The 25782-nt window shown below is 39.6% G+C and overlaps 1 protein-coding gene across 1 annotated transcript in view; it reads right to left on the bottom strand.

Annotated features, from left to right (window-relative positions):
• Positions 1–25782, bottom strand: part of ofcc1 (orofacial cleft 1 candidate 1) — a 181053-nt gene that overhangs the window by 126514 nt on the left and 28757 nt on the right. Inside the window, exons 5-6 of the mRNA XM_060824012.1 lie at positions 11528–11616; positions 9051–9175 (exon numbers count right to left, since the gene is read on the bottom strand). Coding sequence (XP_060679995.1) covers positions 9051–9175; positions 11528–11616 — 214 coding nt within the window. The remainder of the gene's footprint in view (positions 1–9050; positions 9176–11527; positions 11617–25782) is intronic.

Below are 25782 nucleotides of genomic sequence, written 5' to 3'. Positions count from 1 at the left end.
ACAAAACCACATGGTCACATTGTACAATTATTGCGCAGTAAGTCGATCTAGATGCACTTTAATAATTTGGTTACGTTTCGGACACCTCAATGTATTCCCTGCTGCAATTGGCTGGTTATTTATATTACTGTACAATAAACAAATTTGAATAACATGAATAAAGTTCGGCAAAGGAACGCACCTATTTGGATGAGTGAGTGCATCGTAATGAATACCAATCAGTGTGTAAGAGACATTATACAACTGTCTTGACAGGGGGAGAAATTAATTATGCTGACAATACTTTACTCATTTTCTTATGTTTTCTTTGCACATAAGATTTATTCATGCATTTACAATACACAGCCTGGAAAATAACGTGCCTCACATTAATCAAAAACTGCAGACAAATAAGTAATCCCTACGCCAAAGGGCCTGGCTTCGGTTTTGATATTACTACAATTGCAATGGAATCCAACAACAAGCCAGGCAGCAAAGTGGAGATTAAGCTTCTACCCAGAAAAAAACAGATTCTTATTTCCTGTGCAAATATTCAAATCATAAGCACCTAAACCCAGACGTGGAATTAGGTCATTGTCTTTCCAAAATGATTGGAAATGCACGCTTAACATACTCAGTACTGCTACCTGCTTAGAAGAACTCATCTAAACAGAATCCATTCCTTTCTTTTCACCAGCAAGCAAACAATGAGAACAAATTGCATCACAGTCAAGGTGATGATCCTGAAGGAGGCCTTCCATTCTCATGTCCAGATAATTAGATTGACCAGGCTTTACCAAATTCTAAAGCTTACTTATTCTAGTCAGCCATCTCACGGATTAAGGGTCGGACAGATGGTTTCATAACTGCACGAGAAAGTCATTACTCTTAAACCAATGATGAGCACTGGTATTTGGAGTGGCAGCTTAACTTTCCTGAGCTGCTTTTGTCAAAGTGAACACCTGGAAACAGCCTTTAAGCAAACGTCTCTCACATTAGTCCGATGGTGCCGAAAAGGCTGTTACATTTTAAACTCAAGTATATGAAGCAGCTGGAATTGGTCCCTTACACTGCTATGTACTTTAAATCCCCCAGTCCAACACCGGCACCTCCAAATCACATTTTAAATCTGGTTTTAAAGTGTAAACAAATAAGTGAGCGTCTACGTTATGTTTTGAAGTTAGCACCAAGGTTTCGTTGGAATGATGCTGCTCTTTAAACAATCACTGACAAATTACTTCTGATCATTTATTAAAACAAAACAAAGAAATGCGGATACTGGAAATCTGAAAGACAAACAGAAATTGCTGGAGAAATTCCATAGGTTGGCAATCTCTGTGTAGAGAAGGCAGAGTTGACGTTTTGGGTCCAGTGACCCTTCATCACAACAGCTTCTGAGTTTTGAGTTCTGGACCCAGAACATGCACTCTGCTTTCTCTCCACAGAGTCAATGGTGCTGGAAATGCACAGCAGGTCAGGCAGCATCCGAGGAGCAGGAAAATCAACACTTCGGGCAGGAGCCCTTCGTCAGGAATCACAAATGCTGCCGGAATGCTGAGTTTCTTCAGCTATTTCTATTCTTGCGTCCTCCATATTTTATTATTGATTGAGCTAATTTAAACTATCTTATATCTGTAATCAAGGCCTAAATAATATTCATGAGTGCAGACTTTCCATCAGTCATGATGACATCCACAAGACAATAAGGTCATTTTTACAGCAGGTAAATGAAATGGGACTTCAGCACAGATGTTTTAACAACACGATGCACTGCAGCACGAGTATGTTGCTGACACGTACTGAGTGACAGCAAACATTGATATTTGTACATATTATTCGACACGTAGAAAAATCTGGTGTTTAATTTGCAATTCAAATACCTTTAAAAGCAAAACCTTCAAAATGGTACTGATTTCTAAAGATTTTCTCAATGTGATCAGCAATTTTCACAATTTATTGCCAGGGTACACATAGAAGATAGTGACTCAACAGAATGGATCCTTTCTGCATAGTTTTGCTAAAGGGGAATTGTAATGCAACAGTGATGCCGAGCTGCATACTCTTCATTTTATTAACTGTTAGTTATTCAGTATTCCTGAGTAGATACAGACACTATGGGCTGGGCTTTCTGAATTATTCAGGGACCTTGCTGTTGGGACCAAAAACATGAGCTGAACCTGCAGTGTCACAGCAACAGAACTCGGAACAGCAGTTTGACAGCATTTGCCAATGGACAAGCCACCAACAAGACCACTGTCCAATTGAAAGTGATGGCCCACCTTCGAGGGATACTGGAAAAATCAGAAGTGTGGCAGATGTGGTGAAAATCTTGACACAGACGGTACCGGCACCGCATTAGGGCAGGTGACCAAAGGTCTGGTTAAAAACATAGGTCATAGAATCATAGAGTCATAGAGATGTACAGCATGGAAACAGACCCTTCGCACCAACCCATCCATGCCGACCAGATATCCCAACCAATCTAGTCCCACCTGCCAGCACCCGGCCCATATCCCTCCAAACCCTTCCTATTCATTTATCCATCCATATGTCTCTTAAATGTTGCAATTGTACCAGCCTCCACCACATCCTCTGGCAGCTCATTCCATACACGTACCATCCTCTGCGTGAAAAAGTTGCCCCTTTGGTTTCTTTTATATCTTTCCCCTCTCACCCTAAACCTATGTCCTCTAGTTCTGGACTCCCCCACCCCAGGGAAAAGACTTTGTCTATTTATCCTATCCATGCCCCTCATAATTTTATAAACCTCTATAAGGTCAGCCCTCAGCCTCTGATGCTCCAGGGAAAACAGCCCCAGCCTGTTCAGCCTTTCCCTACAGCTCAGATCCTCCAACCCTGGGCAACATCCTTGTAAATCCTTTCTGAACCCTTTCAAGTTTCACACATCTTTCCGATAAAATTGTATGCAATATTCCAACAGTGGCCTAACCAATGTCCTATATAGCTGCAACATGACTTCCCAACTCCTGCACTCAATACTGACCAATAAAGGAAAGCATACCAAACGCCTTCTGAAAGAGGTGAAGGAGTGAGGTTTGGAGAGGGAATTCCAAAGCTGAGATTATTGAAAGCTTGGCTGCCAATGGTGGGACACAGGACAGCAGTGTTGGAACTATGTGGAGATCCTACAGGATTGCGAGGGTGGATTTGAAATTAAGGCAGAGCAGCAGAACATTCACATTTAGGGGTCCCACCACCTAGTCCTGTCTTTCTTAAGTTTAATAGTCTTGTTCACATGGAAAAAGGCACAAAGTGACCCAGGGAAATGGGACCATTCTGGCAGATGATCATAAAAAGCTGCAGTGAAATGTTGAGGGATAATCTCTGTGCTGAGAGTTAGAACATCAAGCATTACCTGCACTCTTTTATAAACTAAACACATGTCAGCTCTTCAAAATCCACAGACACTTATGACAGCATGGCTTTATAGTGTATAAAATCAGGTTTCACTAAATATTGACTCAATTTGCTGTGAATCCATGTGATTCAGTCCAGGCTACAACTTCAATGACTAAATTATTCTTCACATCTGAATGCTCACCTCTTTATGACTGGATAACAGACCCCTAGTTATCGAGTGTGGGAACCATATGTATCTAACAATATAATTCTGTTCAGGAAGCCAAAATCTTTAATGATCACTGTGCTGCCACAACTCATTCCAAGATCCTGGTATAATGCAGAAAAATGTTCAAACCGACAGGCTTTATTTCCTTTAAGAATTTGAGTGACTACAGTACACAGGGTAAGCTTTAGAGCCCACAGCTGTGTTAAAAGTCATATTCATGGTCTGAGACCATTCTCCTCATCATTTATTTTGCCCACACATTTCTGGGTACAATTAACAAGCCACGACCACCTAACTGGGCAGCAGAGATTAAAGCTGACCTTTGTTTCACATCATCAAACTATTGGTGATATATAACATACTTGGATTTCAAAGGAATGCTAATAGCATTTTAATCCTGATACATTCAAACCTCTCCACGTTGTGATATTAATGAACTTCTGCAACTTTATGGAATTGGTTTGAATTGTGCAAGTAAAATCTTGAACTTCCAAAATAAAGGTGCGTATATGCATATTTTCAATGATTGCATATATCTAGTGTCTCTAACCGATTGTCGTACTAAGATTTAGATGTAACAGAAAGAAAAAATTCAGCGAGTATGATATTAGTCAATAAGTTGCCCTTACGGCATAGTAATTTTTCAGCTTGGTGTGTAAATATCACTTAAATGTTATGAGAAAATACAGTTGCCCAAGGTAAACCTTAGTCTCATTAATCCAGGAAACTTACTTGATGGGGACACTATTCTACAGCATTACACAAAGTATGACACATAACAATATAAATGTAATCATGCTTTGTTTTTGCGATGTACAGGATTTCCCTAAAGTCTTCGCCATTGTGTGTAAGATGCTCGGTTTGCTTTGAAAAACTGAACCAGCAGCGATGCAGGAAACGTGTAAATAAGATTGAGTAAAGCCAAGAAGAAAGAAATTTGCATTTTTACTGCATCTTTTGTGAGCTCTGTACATCCCAAAGCATGTCACAGTCAATGAAGTAATTTTGAGGTGTCGACACAATTGTAATATAGCAGCCACTTTCTATACAGCAACCACCCACAAACCACATTGTGACGATAAACAGAAAATCTAATCACAAGCATGAGTTATACTTTGGTAGGACACTTGCTTGGTCTATTTCTGGAATTTTTTATATCTACCTGAGCAAGAAGAGAGGTCTGAGTTTAACATGTCATGTAAAAGGTGGTGCCTCCAACAGTGCAACACTCCCCTGGTCTAGCTATTTTTATACCTGTCTCTGGAATGAGACCTTAATTCCCAGTCTTTCAACTGAAGAAGTAAAGACATGACAGGAGACCATTGTGTTCGCCAAAAGCCTTTCAGTCTAAACCCAATTTCCAGTATTTCAAAATAAAATTTCAGACAATGAACTCTGGACCCCAGTTATTCTTTGTGTGACCAGATTTCTGCTTAACTGCACAATAATTCTTCTACTATTTACTATATATTTACACCTGCCTAGTTACTGATCACTTTGCTGAGGGATGAGGCTCTTTCTATTCAGACTTCTCCTGACCTCTTAACAGTTAAAATTTTCTATTCCTGACAACATTCTTATCAATCTTTTCTGTGCCCTCCTCCAGGGTGATCGTCCCTCTCTACAATGATCCAAGTGGATGTGTATACACTACATCAGCTATAGACTAACCAGTGTTTTATAGAGTTTCTGAATAGCGTCCTGCATTTCTTTAAAATTGTCATTCCGATGCAGCTTGCTTGATGCTGAAGTCCCAGAGACTGACAATCATCAAAGGCCAAGGGTGGTCGGGAGCTGCAGGGGGTGGGGTGTCAGAGAACCAAATCACAATGAAGTCCACAGCATTAGCAACTCAGACTGTGTCTGCAAGGCCTGTGGAACCCTCCTGTTCTACTGAGCCCCAGAAAAACAATTTGGAAATTTGCCTGGAGGAGTTCTCTGGCTCCGTCAGCAGTAAAACCGGTCAGAGACTGGACAAGGCACACTCCTACTACTTGTTATAGCATGCCAACTGGGATCCTGTGTGCACCAGGGAAGTGTAAATTATATTTTAAACGGAGCCCACTGCCTGAAGTAAGAAAGACATCACACTCTCAGAGACAGACAGTGGGCCCCAATGTCAATGCTATGAAGACAACGGGCAGAATCATACAGGGGCCTAAATAATGTGAGCTACGGTGGAAAATGTGGCAGAGCCACACCAGACATCCACTGAGGCTTACTTCAATGTCAGGGACAACTCGCTGCATCTTTTCAGCGAACTCTGGTCGCCGAGGCAAGATTGTCGCTAGGCAGCAGTGAGTTGCGTATTAAGGGGGATTATTCCTTGTTAGACATCTGATTAACTGCCTGTCTTGCCTTATTAATATGCAGCTTCCCATCCTACCATCCGCCGCGAGCAAACTAGACACTGAGAATACAGTCAGAGCGAATCCCTGGTGACTTCAGCTCACCGCTGGCTGTGAGGAGCATATCCATGTTGCTCAGCAACAATCAGCATCTCAAAGCACGAGCCCTTGGCACCAGTCGCATGCACCCCTGTCCATAGGCACCAGCATCAACATTTGACAACCCCTTAGGATCCTCACAACACTTCTCTCTTAGACTTAAAGGATACTTAGGAAGCACCAGAAACCACTATTGAAAGGCTGCTGCAAGGACATTTTGTGTGCACGGACAGACTCCCCAGCTCACAGTCTGGACCTGGCTGTATCGCAGAGCTGCTCATTTGCTCTCTGATTCCTCACTCAGATAGTGTCTACTGTAGGTAGGTGGGGCTAAAAGCTTGTTGTATGGGCCACATCGGGGCATCAATCGAACAGCAATAGCATGTGCCAGCTGCCTGCACAGCTAACATACTGCATGTTTATTCAACCAAATGGCCAGGTCTGAAAGTTGTGGGAGTTGGTCCTCAGTCCAGACATGGGACAGCAACTGTCAGCCACATGGACCTAGAATATCAGTCATGAGATCTTGGTAGTGTCGGTCAGAAACACAGTCCACGTGCTATCCAGGAGCTTGAACCATGGTCAATTAGCTATTTGGACTGCCCACATTCTGGGGATTTGTCTGATTACAATCTATGGGGTAGGCAATTGTCAGTCCCTTAGAGTCATTACAAGTAGTCATGAGGATTCATACATTGTCATTCAGGTAGCTGTAAAGAAGATAGTCAGGAATCTGGTCAGTCACATCTAGAGGAATGCTTGCCAAAACTGACCATAATTTGTAAAAACTCCAAGTCTGCTGTGGGAGGCAAAGACAATAATTTCATCAGAGGTCATATAAGGATCACAATGGGCTCTCCTGAATGCCTTGATTAGTGGAATGTTTGATGTGGGTCTGGAATGGGAAATGGGAATTGGCTTGTTGAACGTCTCAATGTTTAAAGGCGTGTATGCAGGGCAATCAATCAATGTCTGGATGAGAACCAAGAACTTGTCTTGCTTCTTATGTTTCCAACAGTGTTCATTTCCAGCAAGAGTCACATGCCCAATCACTGGTGGGATGGTGGTCGCTGTGGCTGCTTTCCTCGGAAGGCAAAAGCAGACGAAGGAGGGCAAGGGCTGACACAATTCCAGGAACAACTGTAGGCCCTGCAGAGGATGAGGAGCACCCAGCTCAGGAAGAGAATGAGGCCAGAAGGGCCCATCGGAATGTGTCAGAGGTCCTGAGATTTTCACCTCGGACACATTTCCTGAGGATGAGTGAAGTGCAGTGTCGATGTGGGCTCTATATTTTTTTATTTCAAAAACATACTTTATTCATAAATACTTTGATCTATACAACTGGACATGCCGTACATAAGTAAACATTCCATTTCTTTACATACCGAAAACAGAGGAATCACTCCTATTTACAGGTCGGTATGATTACATTTTGAGCTGAGGTGCCAGCAGAGCCCAAATGACTACGTGCCCCCCCCCCCCCCCACCGTGCTTCTTAGGCAGCAGTGTCAATGTGGGCTCTTTTTGTCCCAGAACACTGTGACAGAACAATGTCAGATGGTGGAGCAAGACATGAGGTCTGCAGGAGTTGGGGAGCCATCTTTTCCCTATGATGGTGAAAGTGACAGCTGTTTTGAACATTGTGTGACTAGTTTCTTCCTGGAGTGATTGCTGCATCTATGCATTTGTTTGTATTCACTTTTGCTGGCTGTAAATGAAAGTGCATATTTTGGATTGTCTGATTGTTTGCCTCTATGTGATATTTCCCTAGTGGACAATAACAAACTGCAGGTCTCCAGTCAGCATTAGGGAGTGAGTCACTGTGATGCAGGGATGTAAAGATGATCTGGAAGTAGGACGTGTAAACTGAGGAGCCTGCTGGTTAAATAGTGATTGAAGTGAGAGAATGGGGGTTGTATGTGTCAGGGAATGTCAGCCATATTAGCTCAGTGATGTGAGTAACACGGCTTTCAGTTTGCTGTCCACTATATTGAGGGTGAGGGGCAATGTTGGATTGCCAATGCTTATCCAGGTAATATGGTGGTTTTTAAAAATGGTACAGGTCTTTTGGCAGAAGTCGGTGAGTGATGAATTATCCAGGGCATGTTTCAGAGGTAAGATGGAGCTAGAATCGGAAGTGAGAGGGCACTATTGGGGCAGCTCAGGTAGTTAATGAGGCAAATGAGGTAAGATACAGCAAGAGCGATTTCGCTAGGCTGCATGGTAAAAAAGCCTCCAAAAGAACTTAATGGAACTGACACAACAGGAAAAAAATCTAAGGTTCAGCCCATTAAGTCTAGCAACACTTTTTTTTGAAGCTTCTACTTTCCAGTAATGAAGGTTTTGTTGAGTTATATCAACATCCAAAGACATCGGTAGGTATGAAACTTGGCATCTGCAATCAACATGAGCTGGCTTCAATATTACACATTACAAAAGGATTCTGTTGCTTGAGCATGTATTTCTGCTTCTACTGAAATTCTTCACAGAAAGGTAACACAATAAACAGCTACTGAACATTTTCAAGATTTTGCAGTTCCACACAATATTAGGCAGATTCTAATCTTTAAATAAAACACTTAATTTAAATACTTAATATGAGGAGGTGTATTAAATGAAGATATTGGAACTGAAAATAACTAAAATAACAATCTAAATCCATTTACTTTTCCAAATTCAGCCTGGTTTGCACATTGTTAAGCAAGTACGTAACCATTTTTCTTCATACACTCAGGATTTAAAGGTCAGAAATGCTTTCTTTTTGACAATAGCCCTTTAACTTTTCACTCTTGAATTAAGCTAGTCTAATTAAGATGATTTTTTTAACACTGATCTTTGAGTCAGTCAAAGAACAGGCATTTTAATCCCTAGCTTTGAGCTTCCTAACCAGATAAAAAGGAAGCCTATTAAACATAATTGCACGTGCCAAAAGGATAACTTCGGTAAAAGTACTGAAAGAATGTCTGTGGAGAAGAAGCACACATTTTAAAGTGCAGCTTGTTTTTATCAATGGCAAGTTTGGAAGTAACACTCACAAGACAGAGAATCGGTATTGATCCTGGTCCTCCAGGTATGGGGGCACCTGTGGAAATCTGTCTTTCTCAACAGGACTCTGACACTTAGCTTCGGTATGGAATTCAAGCCGATTATGAGGAATAGCCTGAAAACAAAAAAAAGAACATCAATCTGCCAAAAATTGTTGATACAACACGAACATCTTCAATGAAGAAAACCATAGGCATGTTGAAGGGTAAAATTTCAAGCAGCTTACTGGTCACAATTAAGCACTTGGGAAAATAACCATACAACATTTTTAATCTCCCTTTTGTGGTGTTTTCACCTACGCTATAAGGACCATGTTCTTAATACCTCACAGAATAAAACATACATACTTGTTGTTTAAAAAAGCATCCAAGTAATTGGAAATCCACACAAACTCTACTGCTTGTTCATCATTATATTAGCAGAATGAGTAAAAAGACATATGTGAAGTAACTAGCTGCCCTAAATTCAACCAACATTATGTGAAACGAACACTAAATTTCACCAACTTTGCACAGCTGCACTCACAGTGTACAATTTGGCTTGGATTGGGGAATTAGATAGAGTATAGAACTGTCCACCACAGGAACAGGTCCTTCAGCCCACCATGTCTGTGCCAACCATGATGCCATTCTAAACTGCATTAACCTGACTGCCCATGATCTATATCCCTCTATTTCCTCTATGTTCATGTGTCAGTCCAAATGCCTCATGAGCTTTGCAAGGGTAATTACCATTCCCATTTCACATCAATGAACAATTTTGATTGGCTAGTGGTCAATTTTAAATCACCTAGTCTTGCAATATTTAGCACTAAAAGCAAATCTGAATCTGAATTGTCTGAATTGATGAATTGGATTATCAAGTTTAGCTACACATATTCAGAGAAATTCGGCTACAGCACTTGTCAATTCAAGTTGTCATGCACACTCTAGTTGAGTGATGCATTGAACAATAATTCTTACACTTTTGTGTATGTTCAACTGAAGAGAAATTTAATTTGAAATAAACAGAGGAAGATTGAGATTAACTTATTTGGAAAGCCTTACTTTCTACCTCCAGTGGATTTGGTACAGGGGAGCGACAAGAACATGCGTTACTGACCAGATAGTTTTGATATTGGACCTCATTTATACTGGCAAGATGAGACTTCCTTCTGAATCCAGCAGCAATAACCATCCTGATTAACACATGGGGAGCAGTGGATTGTGTAGATGGAGCCTCAGGCTAAGTCCATCAAAAGGCACATGGCAGGGAAAGTCTGGGAAAGGAAGATTCAGGATTTCCTTATAGAGACTGAAGGACCATTGATAAACATCCTAGCCTGCAAGAAGGGGTGGGAAGAGGTATTGGCAGAGTGGTAATGTAAGTGGACCTGAGATTAATATTCTGGGGATATGGGTTCAAATCCCAACATGGCAGATGGTGAAAGTTTGAATTCACTAAAAATCTGGAATAAACAGTTAGCCAAATGCAACTATATAACCATTACTGATTGTCATTATGATCTATTTGGTTCACTAATGTTTCCAGAACAAATCTGCTATCCTTACTCGCTCTGGTCGGAACATGAATTCAGACCCTCAGCAAATAATTGACTTTTAACTGCCCTCTGGACATTTAGTGATAGGTTACAAATGCTAGCCTAGCCATTGACACCTATAGTCCATGAACCAGTTACTGTTCCCAGTAGATTTATCCTAGTATCACCACTTCCTGTTCAGGTCTCAGGTTACACTGGCAATTCAGGGTCCAAAAACATCATGAAAACTTAATCTGCAAATTTAATAAAGGACTACAAGGTTTCCAGCTACAAAATAAAATTGAATTTGGCTGATCGTGTTAAAATTGAAGTTCAATTAAAAATAGGATTGAAGTTAGTTGAAATAAAATGATGATTTGAAAGTCTGCCAAATCCATTGTCCATCAAATGTGAGAAATGGGCATTTTGATGTGTTACTGAATAACCACAGGAACTAAGTGTACAAAGGCATAACATCCTAAAGAAAGTTGAAGAGCAGAAACTTGGCAGATAAAAGACAGAGGGAAATGAAGGTTGCTTGTTTATGAGACCCACCTTAGAAAATCACTCATTCATTATTTTAACACTGAGTGCTCTGTCTCTTTTGCTTAATCTAAGCCATTACAGAAAACTTGCTTGAGGAAACAAAACGATAGTACAGTATGAGCAAAAACATTTCCGACTTGAAAGGCTGGCAGGTTGACTACCACCTTTGACTAATTTTATCAGAGTTGTTTTACAGCTGAGAAGATGTATTCTCAACAAAAAGGATTGGCATGTGTTGCCAATTTCACAAAATGACACTCATTTGGGCTTGTCAAACATATCAAATTCATCAAAGACACAAATACCTTTGGATGTGAAAAGTATTTTCACAAATCTCGGCTAACAATTGCAGGCATTTGCAATGGCACAGTGTCAAGTATTCAGGACAACACAACTCTTCACCTGGAAGAATATTCCACTCTTGTCATTTGCTGCAGTCAACTCATTAAAATTCTCCTCAGAGTCAATGTTCCTTCCACAGGACATCTGAGCTGCAGTAACAAATAAAGAAACAGAAACACAGTTAAGAAATGTTAGCTATCACTCTGCTAATGCTGAAATTTCCAATACAACATAATCAGGCGCTTATGGTGAGGCTATCTAGGAAGGGTTCAGGGTAGAATGAAAGAAAATGTTACGGAAAGTACATGATAAGTTGATTTTCTCACTGGCCTTTTGTCTTTTCGGTTCTTGTAGAAAATTGCCAGCTAAGGCAAGTACACATTAATGAAGCAATGGAGCAAATTTGGCTGATAAAAGGATTAGATGTTAAAAGGCACCAGAGAATGATAGGTAAACTAAACAGGCTTAAGGTACATAAAAAGAAATGAGAGCACAATAAATTCAAAACAGACATATGTCAGCATATGATGACAGCAAAGATGACCAAACTTCCTGTCAAGAGTAAATTGAATATGCTGAGCATAATTCTTTATTCTTCATTTTCCAATCTTATGCCAAACAGCACTTCACTAAGCAAGTAAGAGTTCTCTGATCACATTGTGCAGCAACAGTATGAACTCAGTTGTGAAGATTTCCTCAATATTCTAACAGAATCATTAATGCATGTTCTTCCCAAAATATGAATGGCTTCACTGAAAATAATAACACCTACCCCTATTGTTCTGTAATATGCTTAAGTAACTGCAAAATCCTCTGGGTAAAAGTCAAGACTCGGAATAATTACATGGGGAGCACTGTATCAATAGAACACTAACACATTTTCATTGAGTTTATTTTGGAGATGGCTGTAAATAATAAAAAAAAAGTTGGGCTATTACACAGATTACTTTAATGTTATTTTACAGCATTTGCAAACCATGAAATATTGGTGTTTTGAAAGCAATGGAGGAAAAATAGAGCCTAGAGATGTAGCATAGTGTGTTAATCAACACAAAATATATAAATGAAGAAATCTCAGCATATTTTGTTTAATACTTTGAAAGATAATTGTCTCTTATTAAAGGAAAGTATATCAGCACATTATGGTAGCTACAAAATGAATTCTTTCTAAATGGACTTGTGCTTTTGTTAGTCAAAATCTTTCCCCATTATATTGTACAGCTCTACACTGATCAGGAAAAGGATACACTCCAAAACAGTGAATTAAATAATAATTAGTTATGCATCCACATTGTTAATAAATCTATTTATTGACCTATGATGTGAAACAAATATTTAATGGTAAGGTTTGTGTTATGTCTCCTTGTTTCCAAATGTTAGATATGTTGAGAAACAAAAAGTGCTGGAATTTCATTGGGTATATTTCTTCTTGCTCACCACGCGGCTTGAATGAGACTGGTACATTGCCAATTGGCATATGACTGTGCTGTGGCAGTAAAAGTGGCATCCCAGGACGTTTACTCATAAACATTTGTTGCAGATTCTTTGCAAACAATATAACAATAGTCTTTACTTTATAAAGCTTGATGCCACTGTATGGTATTCCTATACCCAATCCCAGTATGTTAAAATACAGGGTTGCCAATCAGGTGCCGACATCAGAAGACTCTGATGCAGGGTGACACTACATACAAGGGGAAGCCAGAAATATAAACGTAAATTGAAGAAACCAATCTATAGAAAAGAATATTTAAGCAAATTACAATTAAAGGGAGCAACATTAATTGAAGGCTAACTGTCATGAACAGTTTATCCTTGTAAACAGATCAGGCAAGGATTTAGCATCCTTCTACCCATGCATCAGTGAGCTTTTGCCTTGCTTTATCCTTGTCACTTGAAGACTACCTTAATTGGCATAATTGTCTTACTCTTTCTTCAATTCAACAGCTCTGCAGGGTGATTTCATGTCAACCTTGGCTTGAGAGGTCTAGATCAGAATAACAGTAAGACAGGGTCTGAGTCTTTGTCTCTCAACCTTGTGGGAGGGTCCTCAAGAAGTCTGGTGATGAGGTGATGATGTTGAACCCATTCAGTGCAGCAAAGTTGTTTAAATTCTTCAAGAGTGAACTAGGTTCCAATTATCACATATTGTTCTGATAGGAATCCCTTGTTTAGCAAACACATTTGTACATCTGACATGTTTGTTAGAGTACTAAAATCTGTAACATTTTGAATAAAAAGAACTTTGATTAGTCTGCAACTGTGACATACCATTCTTGGTTGTGTATGAATAAAGTGGCGAGTAAAAAATGAGGTCTGCAGATGCTGGAGATCACAGCTGCAAATGTGTTGCTGGTCAAAGCACAGCAGGCCAGGCAGCATCTCAGGAATAGAGAATTCGACGTTTCGAGCATAAGCCCTTCATCAGGAATAAGAGAGAGAGCCAAGCAGGCTAAGATAAAAGGTAGGGAGGAGGGACTAGGGGGAGGGGCGATGGAGGTGGGATAGGTGGAAGGAGGTCAAGGTGAGGGTGATAGGCCGGAGTGGGGTGGGGGCGGAGAGGTCAGGAAGAGGATTGCAGGTTAGGAGGGAGGTGCTGAGTTCAGGGATGCCTTCCGTGAAGAAGCTCTCTTCCTCCCTCTACAAGGATTTCAGTGAGTCCCTCTCTCACTGCACCCCCCAGGTCATCTCCTCTGCACAGAAACTCTTCAGCCACGTTCTCAAACAGACTCGTTACCACAGCCACATCTCCTTCCTCAGCACCTGCCTAAGGAACCGACTGATCCCACACGGACTCCGAACTACATTCCAACCAACAAAATTTGGACCCAACCAGGACAACCTGTACCTACAAAAAATCCGCAGATTTCTCCAGTTTCCTCATCTCCCCTCCCCCCACCTTGTCTCAGTCGGTTCCCTCAACTCAGCACCGCCCTTCTAACCTGCAATCCTCTTCCTGACCTCTCCGCCCCCACCCCACTCCGGCCTATCACCCTCACCTTGACCTCCTTCCACCTATCCCACCTCCATCGCCCCTCCCCCTAGTCCCTCCTCCCTACCTTTTATCTTAGCCTGCTTGGCTCTCTCTCTTATTCCTGATGAAGGGCTTATGCTCGAAACGTCGAATTCTCTATTCCTGAGATGCTGCCTGGCCTGCTGTGCTTTGACCAGCAACACATTTGCAGCTATGAATAAAGTGGCCTCCTCAGTACATCGTGGTCAGTGATAGTTCAGCAGCTATCACCCTCTATTTCTGCTGTATGTTTCTATCCTTCTGGCACACAGTACATATACAGTCTATTCTTTCAATATCTTTGTAGGTGTGTATTCAGCACACAGATGATCCAGTGCTGATCTAACACTTCTTCATTCCCATAGGGCCTTTATTCATCTTCTGGAAAGATTCTGTCTGTGTTGTTTGAATAAGATTATTCTGCACCAAATTAGCAGAACACTGCCTTCCAGTGATATGTCATGTCTAACAGACCAATAGTGGCATATTGCTGGTTAATTTGTTTTAGGACATCCCTGGATCTTTTCTTGTCTTTGTTGGTTGCATCTCTAATTTGACTCAGTTGCAGAGGTAGTCCATTGAATGGCATGGAAACAGACCTTTCACTCCAACTTGTCCATGCCAACCAAGTTTCCCAAACTAAATTAGCTTGACCACTTCCTTCTAAACCTTTTCTATTCATGTAGCAATCCAAATGTCTCTTAAACATTGTAACTGTACCTGTATCTACCACTTCCTCTGGAGTTCATTCCACATACATGTCTGTCAGGTCCCTTTTAAATTTCTCTCCTTTCACCCTCTAGTTTTGAACTACCCAACCCTTTCCTAGTCACTTTATCTATGCCCCTCACGTTTTTATAATCCTTTAAAAAGTCACCCCTCAATCTTCTATATTCCAGTGAAAAAAAGTAGCAGCTTATCCAGCCTCTGCTTATAATTTAAACCCCCCAGTCCTGGTAACATCCTGCTAAATCTTTACTGCACTTCCTCTAATTTAACAATATCTTTCCTATAGGGTGATAAGATCTGTACACAGTACTCCCAAACTGGCATCACCAATGTCCTCCACAACTACAACATGATGTCCTAACTCCCAAACTCAATGGGCTGTGCAATGAAAGCAAGCACTCCAAATCCTTTTTTACCACTCTGTCCATGCGTAAAGCAACTTTCAATGAACTATGTACCTGGACTCCTCGGTCTCTCTGTTCTACAACACTCCCTAGGGCCCTACCATTTATTGTGTAAGTTTCACCCTTGTTCTACTTACCAAAATGCAATACCTCACATTCATGAAAATTAGACTCCATCTGCCATTCCTTAGCGCATTAGCTTAATTGATCAAAACCCCTGTGAAATCTTAAGCAACCTTCCTCACTGTCTACTATATCACTAATTCTCATCAAAAATCACACAATACCAGGTTATAGTCCAACAGGTTTATTTGAAACTAATGTTCATATCATCCACAATCTTACTAACCTATATTCTCATCCAAATCGTTTACATAAATGACAAACAGTGGACCCAGCACCGACCCCTGCAGTATACCACTGGTCACAGGCTTCTACTCTGATAAACAGCCCTCCACTACCAGCCTATGTCGCTTGCCATTAAGCCAATTTTGTCTCCAATTGGTAAGCTCTCCCTGAATTCCATGAGATCTAAATTTACTAATTTGGGACTTTGTACCTAGATCTTTTATTTCATGGTCTACTAAATAAGTTCCAGCTCTTTCCAAGTGTTGAACTCCTGGATAGCAGGGCTATCTGTTTCAGTAATGTAGAACATGCCATTAACCTATTTTCTTTTGTATCCCTCTCTGATTTCTATCGTTCTAAGCTCAACTCCCTTGTATTCCATTAGCATAACATTGCTTGGTTTCATAGCTCCTTCCCTTGAGTATCAATTTTCTTAAAAAATTTCAGGCAAGATCATATAGTACACTCTGAGTAGATTATAGTGTTGTGTACTCTGGTATCAAACTTCAGCTTCAGATTTATGCTGGCTTATTGCTTACCCTCTTCCTGGTCCAAATGATCATGTAGATTTCTTTTGTCTGGCAAATGTCAAGTCCAGACATTTCATTCAGTTGTATGGTTCCTACATCTATTGTTTCCTCAAACTCATCATTACTGGCCAGGGAATGAATGTATTGGTCTCTTCCCCTTCTCATTCACACTGCTGCTGTTTATGATCACTTGTTTACTCTGTGTATGGGAGACACGGTGGTTTAGCGGGTTTGATTCCAGCCTGGGTAATTGTCCGTGTGGCATTTACACGTTCACTCCGTGTCTATGTGGGTTTCCACCAGTTGCTCTGGTTTCCTCCCACAATCCAAAGATGTGCAGGTTAGGTGAACTGGCCATGCTAAAATGCCCATAGTGTTCAGGGATGTGCAGACTGGGTCCATTAGTTAGGGGAAATGTAGAATAATAGGTTCAGGGAATGGGTCTGGATTGGCTACTCTTCGGAGGGTCGATGTGGACTTGTTGGGCCGAAGAGCTTATTTTCACATTGTAGGGATTTTATTCTATTCATATTTTCCAGAGGATTTAGCTTTCCATCATGTCAATTTGATTGACATGAAAGACATTTCCTACTGTCAATGGACTCCTGTGGTCATCTTCACTTCCTGCACATATTTCTCTCTGTCTAGTGTTGCAGTTTCACTGTGTTAACCCTATGCCTTTCTCTTCATTTTATTGAATTCTAGCTGCTTGGACCATCTGAGCAATGTAGACAAGTGTTCCAAATGCCTTCTTTACCACCATGCCTACCTGTGATACAACACTGAACGAACAATGCACCTGAACCCTCAGGTCTCTCTGCTCTACAATACTCCCTATTCCATTTACCACACAAGTCCTGCCCATGCTCTTCAGCATTCCATGAGCATCCTCATCTTTATGCCCTCTGGTAGTATGTGCGGCCTGCAATTTTGTGAGGTAGTCCTTGTAAATTTTCTTTTGTACTTCAGGATGTGCAGAGCCTCAGATGAGCTAATCCAACAGACCTTCACTGGTGGTAAATTCAAAGGAATTCACATTTTCCAACTGTATTTTTCAAATTTGTTAGAAAATTGTCAACATGCTCACCTCATTTCTGTCTCAGGCTATAATATTCATTCTGGTGGGCCTGATTAGTTGAATTTGACTGAAATTCCACTGAAAGTTTCACCAATTTCTGTTCTCGATTTCAGCTGTCATCTTTACTCAGCTCCCAGCTATTAAACAAGTGGAAATCATTCTCTCTTGCTCAGCAAAGGATGTAGCTGGCTCTTACCTCTTTAGCTAGTGCATTTTATAAAGTTACTGAATGCCCATCTCTGTTTGTTCAAATTTTGCAAACACCTCTTTAAACCATCAGTACATGATGAGCACCAGCTATATGTTTATCATTCTGTTGCCATTCATTTCTCATGATTCACCCAGGTTTTTTTTTCTCTCTGATATTAATTCAGGTTGAGCTTCTGAAATAAATACATTTAAAATTATTGTTACTTTTTACTCACAGGCAACTATTGCCACCAGTTCATGTCTTCTGCTTGCCATATTTTAGAAATAATCACATTTGAGACTCAAACATGCCATTGTTTCATGGAGTGTAGTTTTCCTGCCCTGCAAGTAGCTGATAGACTGATACACAGTTCCACAGCACATAACTACAGAGTTGGAGTGAACGTGGCACCCCGGGATATATATGCACATTTATTATTTGAACTCTATACAACTGTTTGATCGGAATAGCACTGTGGTAAATGTTCAAAGCAATCATGTTTTGGTTCAATATTGCACCTTTTCAAATGAAATCTCCCCATCTGTTCAAGCAATGAAAATAAAGCAGGGAAATGTTGCGTCTCACTTAAAATCAGTATACATTTTTAAAGTCTATACCAACAAGCAAAGCAATTGCGGCTTGAGTTGTGTTAATTCTTGCAGTAGATATTTGATAAATCTTGAAGGATCATGCTCATAATGCAATCACTGTATTATGGCAAGTGATCCAAATGTATAAAGGTCTCACTTTCTTACTAAGTCTTCTTGCAGCATTACATGCTGAGGGAGGTATAGTACAGTACATCTAAAATGCTTGAACCCAGACATGCAAGTGCCTGTGATTGCAGTGTACAAATGTTGAATACAGTTGCTATAATAAAAGTTCATTAATTCTTCAGTACTAAATGACCTACATCTTCTTATTTCATGGGAGCTCATACCATCACGGGTGCAGATCATCAGCTATCTCACCACCTCACAGCACTGCAGTAATAAGTGCTTATAAAAGAATTCTCACCGAAGATTAGACAGTCCTAACTTGTAAAGCATATAGAGGCCAACCACAATAGGTTTAGGTAAGTACAGATTGCGATTTAAATAGCCAGCAGTCATACTTACCTTCTTTCTATTTAAAGTTCAAGACCTAATGAGCTTGAAGCCATCTGCCTATTTTACAAAAATAAACAAATTAGTTTCAGCCTACTTCCCAACGTAAAACTTAAGGTGCAGTCATTAATACACCTTATTGGTTTAAAAGCAAAATTGGCAGCTTAAAGGTTTATGTAAGATTAAAACTAACATTGGTAGTTTAGCATTGTCAGTATAGTTACAGACTCTTCCTGCTGAAACAAAACCAGCCTTTTAAGCTCAAGAAATGATTTTCTAATCTTGATATTTATGTCTGTGCAGCGGTCAATTGATTTCGCCATTTTGTTTCCTTCAATTTGATCCCAAAGCCCGTCTCGATGCTATTGCCCTTATTTGGTGCAAACTCTCTCTACAGGTTGAAACCTATGACTCCAATCCTTAATTCCATAAAGTTAAAAATCACACAACACCAGGTTATAGTCCAACAGGTTTATATGGAAGTATAAGCTTTCGGACTGCTGCTCCTTCATCAGGTAGCTGTGGAGTAGGACCATAGGACACAGTACAAAGGAGCAGCATCCTGAAAGCTAGTGCTTCCAAATAAGCCTGTTGGACTATAACCTGGTTTCGTGCGATGTTTAACTTTGTCCACCCCAGTCCAAAACCGGCACCTCCACATCATAATTTCTTAAAGACACAAACTTACACTCAACAAAACTTCTTAAAGTGGCTGTGATCATGAAAGAAAAAGTAAAATAGAAAAAAATCTAAAAAGACAGAAGGGCAAACCAAATAATAAAGGAACCAGCAAACCTTGTACTCCACGTCAATCAAACAAAAAAGAACTACACATCTATCACAAGAAATGGAAGGTGAATATTCAGTTATGGATTGGACAGCAAGTTGAATTAAAGCTATTTACACAACATATGCAGTCTTAGTTAGTAAATCAAGCTATAAACGATCTTGGGAGGTGATCACTGAAAATCACACTTGTTATTGGCAAGGAGGGTGCAGCAGTATAAATATATCCATGTCTTCCTGAGAGCAATAAAAAAAAATCCAGAGAGAAAATGGAGTCTAATTTGTGGATCAACTCAAAGTACAAATCAACTTCTGGACTGCAGAGTGTAACATATATTATACAGACAGGAACCCCAAGAGTATAGTGACTAATTTGTCTTGAGAAGCTGCAGTAAAGGACATGAAAGTAACTTCTCTGAAGGAGAGGCTAATTGAATTGGTATTTGCTTCTTTTTTGATCAAAGCATTCAGGCAAGATCTTCTGGGCAAGATGGAGGGCAATACCATTGATGCCTTGCTGGTAGATGAACACCATAATGGCATACCAACAACAACCTACATGCAGTCAACACTATTGCTGCAATCAGCAAAACGTATGTAGAAGCAAGGTCTCACATAAATATGCTCTGTCTCACCTACCCAGAAGTTATCTGGTGTTTCTTCATAACAACAAAGCATGTGGCACCAAAGGATATTGGGCACACAGGTGCAGAAAATGTGGTTACAAAAGCCAACCTGATACAGTTGGTACAACACTGATAGTACAAACAAAGTCATCCAAATGGACACACATATAAACAAGGTGAACAGCCAACAAACTGAAAAGCAGCCTTTGGAAAATGACCAAGACTTTCATATTTACATGCTACGTCAATGGTATAAGACAAGCAGAAACTTTTATGACAGTCAATGTCATATGTCCTCAAAAGAGAAGTGGACACAGCCTGGAAATCAAAATTATTACAGGAATTAGTGCAAACACATTACCAGTCTGTGTCGTAAAAGACATGTATCCCAACAAGCAGTGCTCCATTGCACAATCTACAAAAGATTGTCTCTCATAGTATAGTAGATCATCAAATTGTGCAATGGTATAATCACACTGATGTGCACATTCAGTTTGGATTCAAAAATCTTCTATGGAATAGATACCAGTGATCCAACAGTGACAGGGCTGCCAGTACACACAGACCTTACGTGGAAACTATTCATAAGATTCAAACCACACACACAGTGGGAAGAATTGTCATTCCTTGTCAAAAATAGGGGAGACTGAAACAGATATACCCACTGTGAGCAGGAAGAACACAATCACAACTTTGCATAGAAGAGAAGGAGAATCAGAATTCTCATCACAAATACCTGAGACTAGCCTGGATTGCTAAAATATGCAATCAGCCCAGGTCGTATGGAACCATTACTGATCATGGTGCTACATTACGAAGGAACAGAAGCCAACTCAGAGCAATGTGTGATACTTCAATCATACATACAGAGTGAGAAAGTAACCTCTGCAAATAAGTACTGTATGATGATGCTGAGTAAGAGCAACCAGCAGCAAAACAACCAAGTTGTCAGCCAGGAGCAACCGAGAATAACACATACCATCCCAAGTGGGTTTATGATCATCAGAGCAGGATACATAATCAAACCTCCAAACAGTATATCGAAGTTTGAACGATTGATCGTGTTAATACTGTTTTTACAGATCTGTATAATTGCTGAATGGACAATATTGCCCAAGGACAATGATGTACATCAATTTTGGATTTCTTATCTTTGGAAGAAAAGGGGATGTTATGTTACGTGTTGCAGCAGATATGCAATATTCCTTTAAAGGAAATATTCATGATATGACCACCACATAAAGGTCTCAGTCTTCAACATATTGAGTTCTCTTGCAGTTGAGGGAAACGTGCTGCAGCTTATCTAAGTTACTTAGCTTGTGTCCTGACATGCAAGAGTCCGTGATTGTAGTGTACACTTGTAGACTCGATAAAATGTGGAACTGAAAAAAGCACAGCAGGTCAAGCAGCATCAGAGGGGAATGAGAGTTGACATTTTGGGTACATATGCAGACATCAGGTGTTGACTAAAGGTTTCTTGAATGCTACAGTAGCAAATGACACATTTCATTTGTATGTTACAGGAGCTAACATAAGTATCACATTACAGTAGTCACAGATGACCAGGTATCTCACTATTTCACCTTCATGTCAGCTTGTGTGCTTTATATTAATTTTGCTTTATATACATTGCCTTGCATTTGTGATAAAACTATGTGCCTGCACTTACAGAAGTAACAGGACATACTATTTTGTCATCAGGACAAGCAAGTGTAGTTAGCTTGTGATTACTCCTTCATCCAAACATCACTGTACACATCAAATCTATTCAACCTTATTGCACTCATTTATTTTTTTGATTTAAAACATGCGTATTATTTTTGTGCAAAGAATATGGATCAAAGTATGGACTTCAATATGACTGACTTAAATATGTTTGAATTTCTTTTTGGATGTATTTCTATTCTTCTCAATCATTTTAAAAATAACATGCCAAGTCACTCCAATTTCTTTGCAAGGCAGCCCAATTCTGCCTTTTGCCTTTACTCAAGATTCAATAATATTACACAATGCTACAACTGTGGCTGGCTGAATTCATTTCAACTCCTACTCTCCAAATATCTTGTAATAATTTGCTAAATAAAACGCAATAACAATAATTTCTCTACTGCAACAACAGTGAGGAGCTACTCAAATTGAAGTTCAATATAATTTGCACCAAGATCTGAATAAAACATATAAGGAAAATCAGTCAAATACTCGCAATTAGAGGAGATGAAAAATCTAAAAAGAAATTAAATTTAGTTGTAATACAACTTCCATTCTTCCCTTGCTAGAAAATTACTACCAAAGTGTTTTTTCTGTAATTTAAATGTTAAGCCACCAGATGTGTGTCTCATGCTTGAAGAGTTGAAGCTTTGCATTATTTAGCATATTAAGACCCACAGAATGTAAAAAAGAATTCTTCATTGCCCGGAGGTTCTAATTAAGTAAACCTTTGCTTGATGCATGCAAAAATTGCAATACAAGAAATTTCTTTTGCAGCCAGTCACAGCAATATAATAAATATGGAAAAATTTAAACCGATGTAATTTTTCTTTTGCTTCAGGATTCAAATATATCTACTATAATCAGCTCCTCTGAATAAAGGCGAACAATCAGCAAGACACCTAAAGCACTTAGGTTAACATCCACATACTTTGTGTAATGGTAAATGAATATCACATTTCACACACAGTATTCAGAAACCATAAGTTTAAACTTAGTTATCTGTGGCATTTTTTCTACTTGCCAAATATCTCAACTTTGTTTAATAGTACGAATTTGCTGCACATTTTCTTTGGTGACACAGAGCTTTCAAGTAATAGGCAGCCAGGGCAAAAAGAAAAGCTCCATAAATAGGCGCTAACAATAAAAAATATTGTGACAGCTAGAACTTGGAGATGAAAACAGGAAAATCTGGAAACGCCTTAGCAGATCTGCACACATGGACACACTTGTGAGGAAAATAAGACAATTTTAATATGTTAGCTGTTCGACTCTCTGCCAGAAGTCTATGGAATCTAACACTCAGTGAGGTTCAAGATTGAATGGACTGGGGGTTATTTATTTGGGAAAGAGAAGACTGAGATGTAGCCTGACACAAATCTTTCATGAGTACATGAGAGAAAAGGAGATAGAAAGGTTTGCTAAAAGGAGAACAGTTTGAAGTATCAGTTGGGCTGAATGGTCTGTCCTTGTACTGTACTTTTAACCTAATTCTGCATAATTATCAGCCATATTAATAAGTTATTCTAAATCTCAGAGGGTAAATATACAGCTCTGTGCACATGCAAGCAATGCAGAACAACTAAATCCAAAGATGAATCTGTTACTTTCAACAAGTTAACAGATCTGGACTGACTTCTAAGTCATGGAAAGCAACAGTCTAGACTCCCAGCCCTAGACACTATTCAATGGCTTCTGCTAGAACGAGTAACTGAGGATTCATTCATAGGTATGTGGCCTGATAACTCATGTCGTTTTCACAAATAACAACTTGTTATTTGTAGCAGGTACAGTTAACAACTACAAAGCTCAGCATGAGACACTGCCTTCAGGAAGACAGAAAGAAATTGTAAAACCAAACTTACTAACAAATTCATGTATCCGATACACGGGCATTTTTGTATGAAAACAGAAATTGCTGGAGAAACTCAGCAGATCTAGTGTGGAGAGAAACAGACTTGGTGATGCAAATCCGGTATGGCTCTTCTGCTGAAATCCAATTCCTCTTAGACAAAACAGGATACAAAGGTGTTAACTCTGTTTCTCTCTTCACAGGTGCTGCCAGACCTGCTGAGTTTCTCTTGCACTTTATATTTTTATTTCAGATCTCCAGGGTCCACAGCTTTTTACTTTTATTAGAGTATTGTCTTTGTGACATTCCTGATGTCGGGCTTATGCCCGAAATGTTGACTCTCCTGCTCCTCAGGTGCTGCCTGACCGGCTATGCTTTTCCAGCACCATATCTTTTGACTATTGTCCTTGTTTATCAAGAATAAACTGAGACAAAAACTGTACCTGCATTGGCTGTTTATATATTATGCAAGCAGAATCTTGCCACACAAAAATATATGATGGAAAAAATGCACCATTTCAACATTTTTGGAACTTGTAGCAAATTGCAAAAGGTTACAATAATAATCAGAGAATGCCCAACTGCAACTTTATTCCATGAGTACAGAAGACCTGTTATCTCATGAGTAAATTGTTCTCAGCAATGGGATAAAGTGCACTTCCTCAATACTCTTAGTCATATTGCTGTGGCAGAATGCCGAAGGAAATTTTAAAAATCATTAGTAATTTTCAATTGCACTGGAAGAGATTTGAGAGCAGGCCAGGCGCTGATCTGCAACTGATGTGTGGTCAAGGATGAGTGAGGAGAAAGAGAAAAGTGACAAAAGAAAAGGAGGGTAAAAGACTCCCACCATTTCAAAACAGAGTCAGATGATAAATGTTTGCAGCTATGAATCATACAGAAATAATAGGTTGATGATAATCCTTTATTCATTTAACCATTAAGTGTTTAGAAGCTGATTTCATTCAAAAAGATTTGCTTAAATTCATACTGTCAGGATCACTCTCAGGACATCCCTGTGGTGTGCTAGGAATATCATCACACAATCAGCAAGCTGCAAAAAATAAGAATCTGCTTCTCATTTGATTTAAGAGGTAACAGAGCTCTTGTGTGGGTAGTTGCTGTATGACATTGTTTCAAACTGAAGCTATAATTTCTGCCATAAAGTATGACAGATCCTTGACTTATCAACCCAAACAACACATTTACTAAAGTATATTTTTTGTATTTTGCAATTCTCAATCAGTTATCTACACATGGGTTCAACAGAGACCCGTAGTCTGCAAATAAACAATCCTGTAAGGCATTATTATGGTCACAATGGAATTTAAGATTTGCAATGAATGCGATAATAACTCGTTCAATAAAAACTTTTAACAGAATGAGCTTCTGAATGTCTTCCAAAAATGTTTATTGTCCAAAAAGGGCAGATGATCCAATTGCATACATTATTTTGAACAGATCCTTATGACAATGAAGCACAGTGAGGTGAAGGTCTGCACATCAAGTCATGCAATGGTAACTTGCAGATTCAAAGCTGTGACTTACCTTGACCATGATCTAAACAATATATCGTACATTATTGGGAAGGAAGTGAAGTGCAGAAGCCAAGTGTTTCCTCACAAAGAAAGGGTGGAATTATGTGCATTAGCATAGACTCTGCATCTGGCAAAACAGAGCAATTGTGAGTATTAAATTTGGAATAAATTACCCAACTATCCTCTAAGCAAGGATAAGGACTAAATCTGGATGGGGAGAAAAGAGAAAGACTTGATGAAAAAGATTATTTTGTGAATTGCTTTATGATTTGAGAATTTGAGGTATGATTAGTTCTCTTTGTTGTCAGCTTATTAAAAATGGCAAGTGCAAACTGCTAGTGAAACTAAAATTGTACTTTGTTCCTGTCCTTGGACTTATCAGTCCCGCCTGCCATTTGGAAAGCCGGC

The sequence above is a fragment of the Hemiscyllium ocellatum genome, chromosome 4 (genome assembly GCF_020745735.1).
Source record: "Hemiscyllium ocellatum isolate sHemOce1 chromosome 4, sHemOce1.pat.X.cur, whole genome shotgun sequence".
NCBI classification, from domain to species: domain Eukaryota; kingdom Metazoa; phylum Chordata; class Chondrichthyes; order Orectolobiformes; family Hemiscylliidae; genus Hemiscyllium; species Hemiscyllium ocellatum.
The sequence above is the reverse complement of the archived record's forward strand: the minus strand, read 5'-3'. Positions and strand labels throughout refer to the sequence as shown.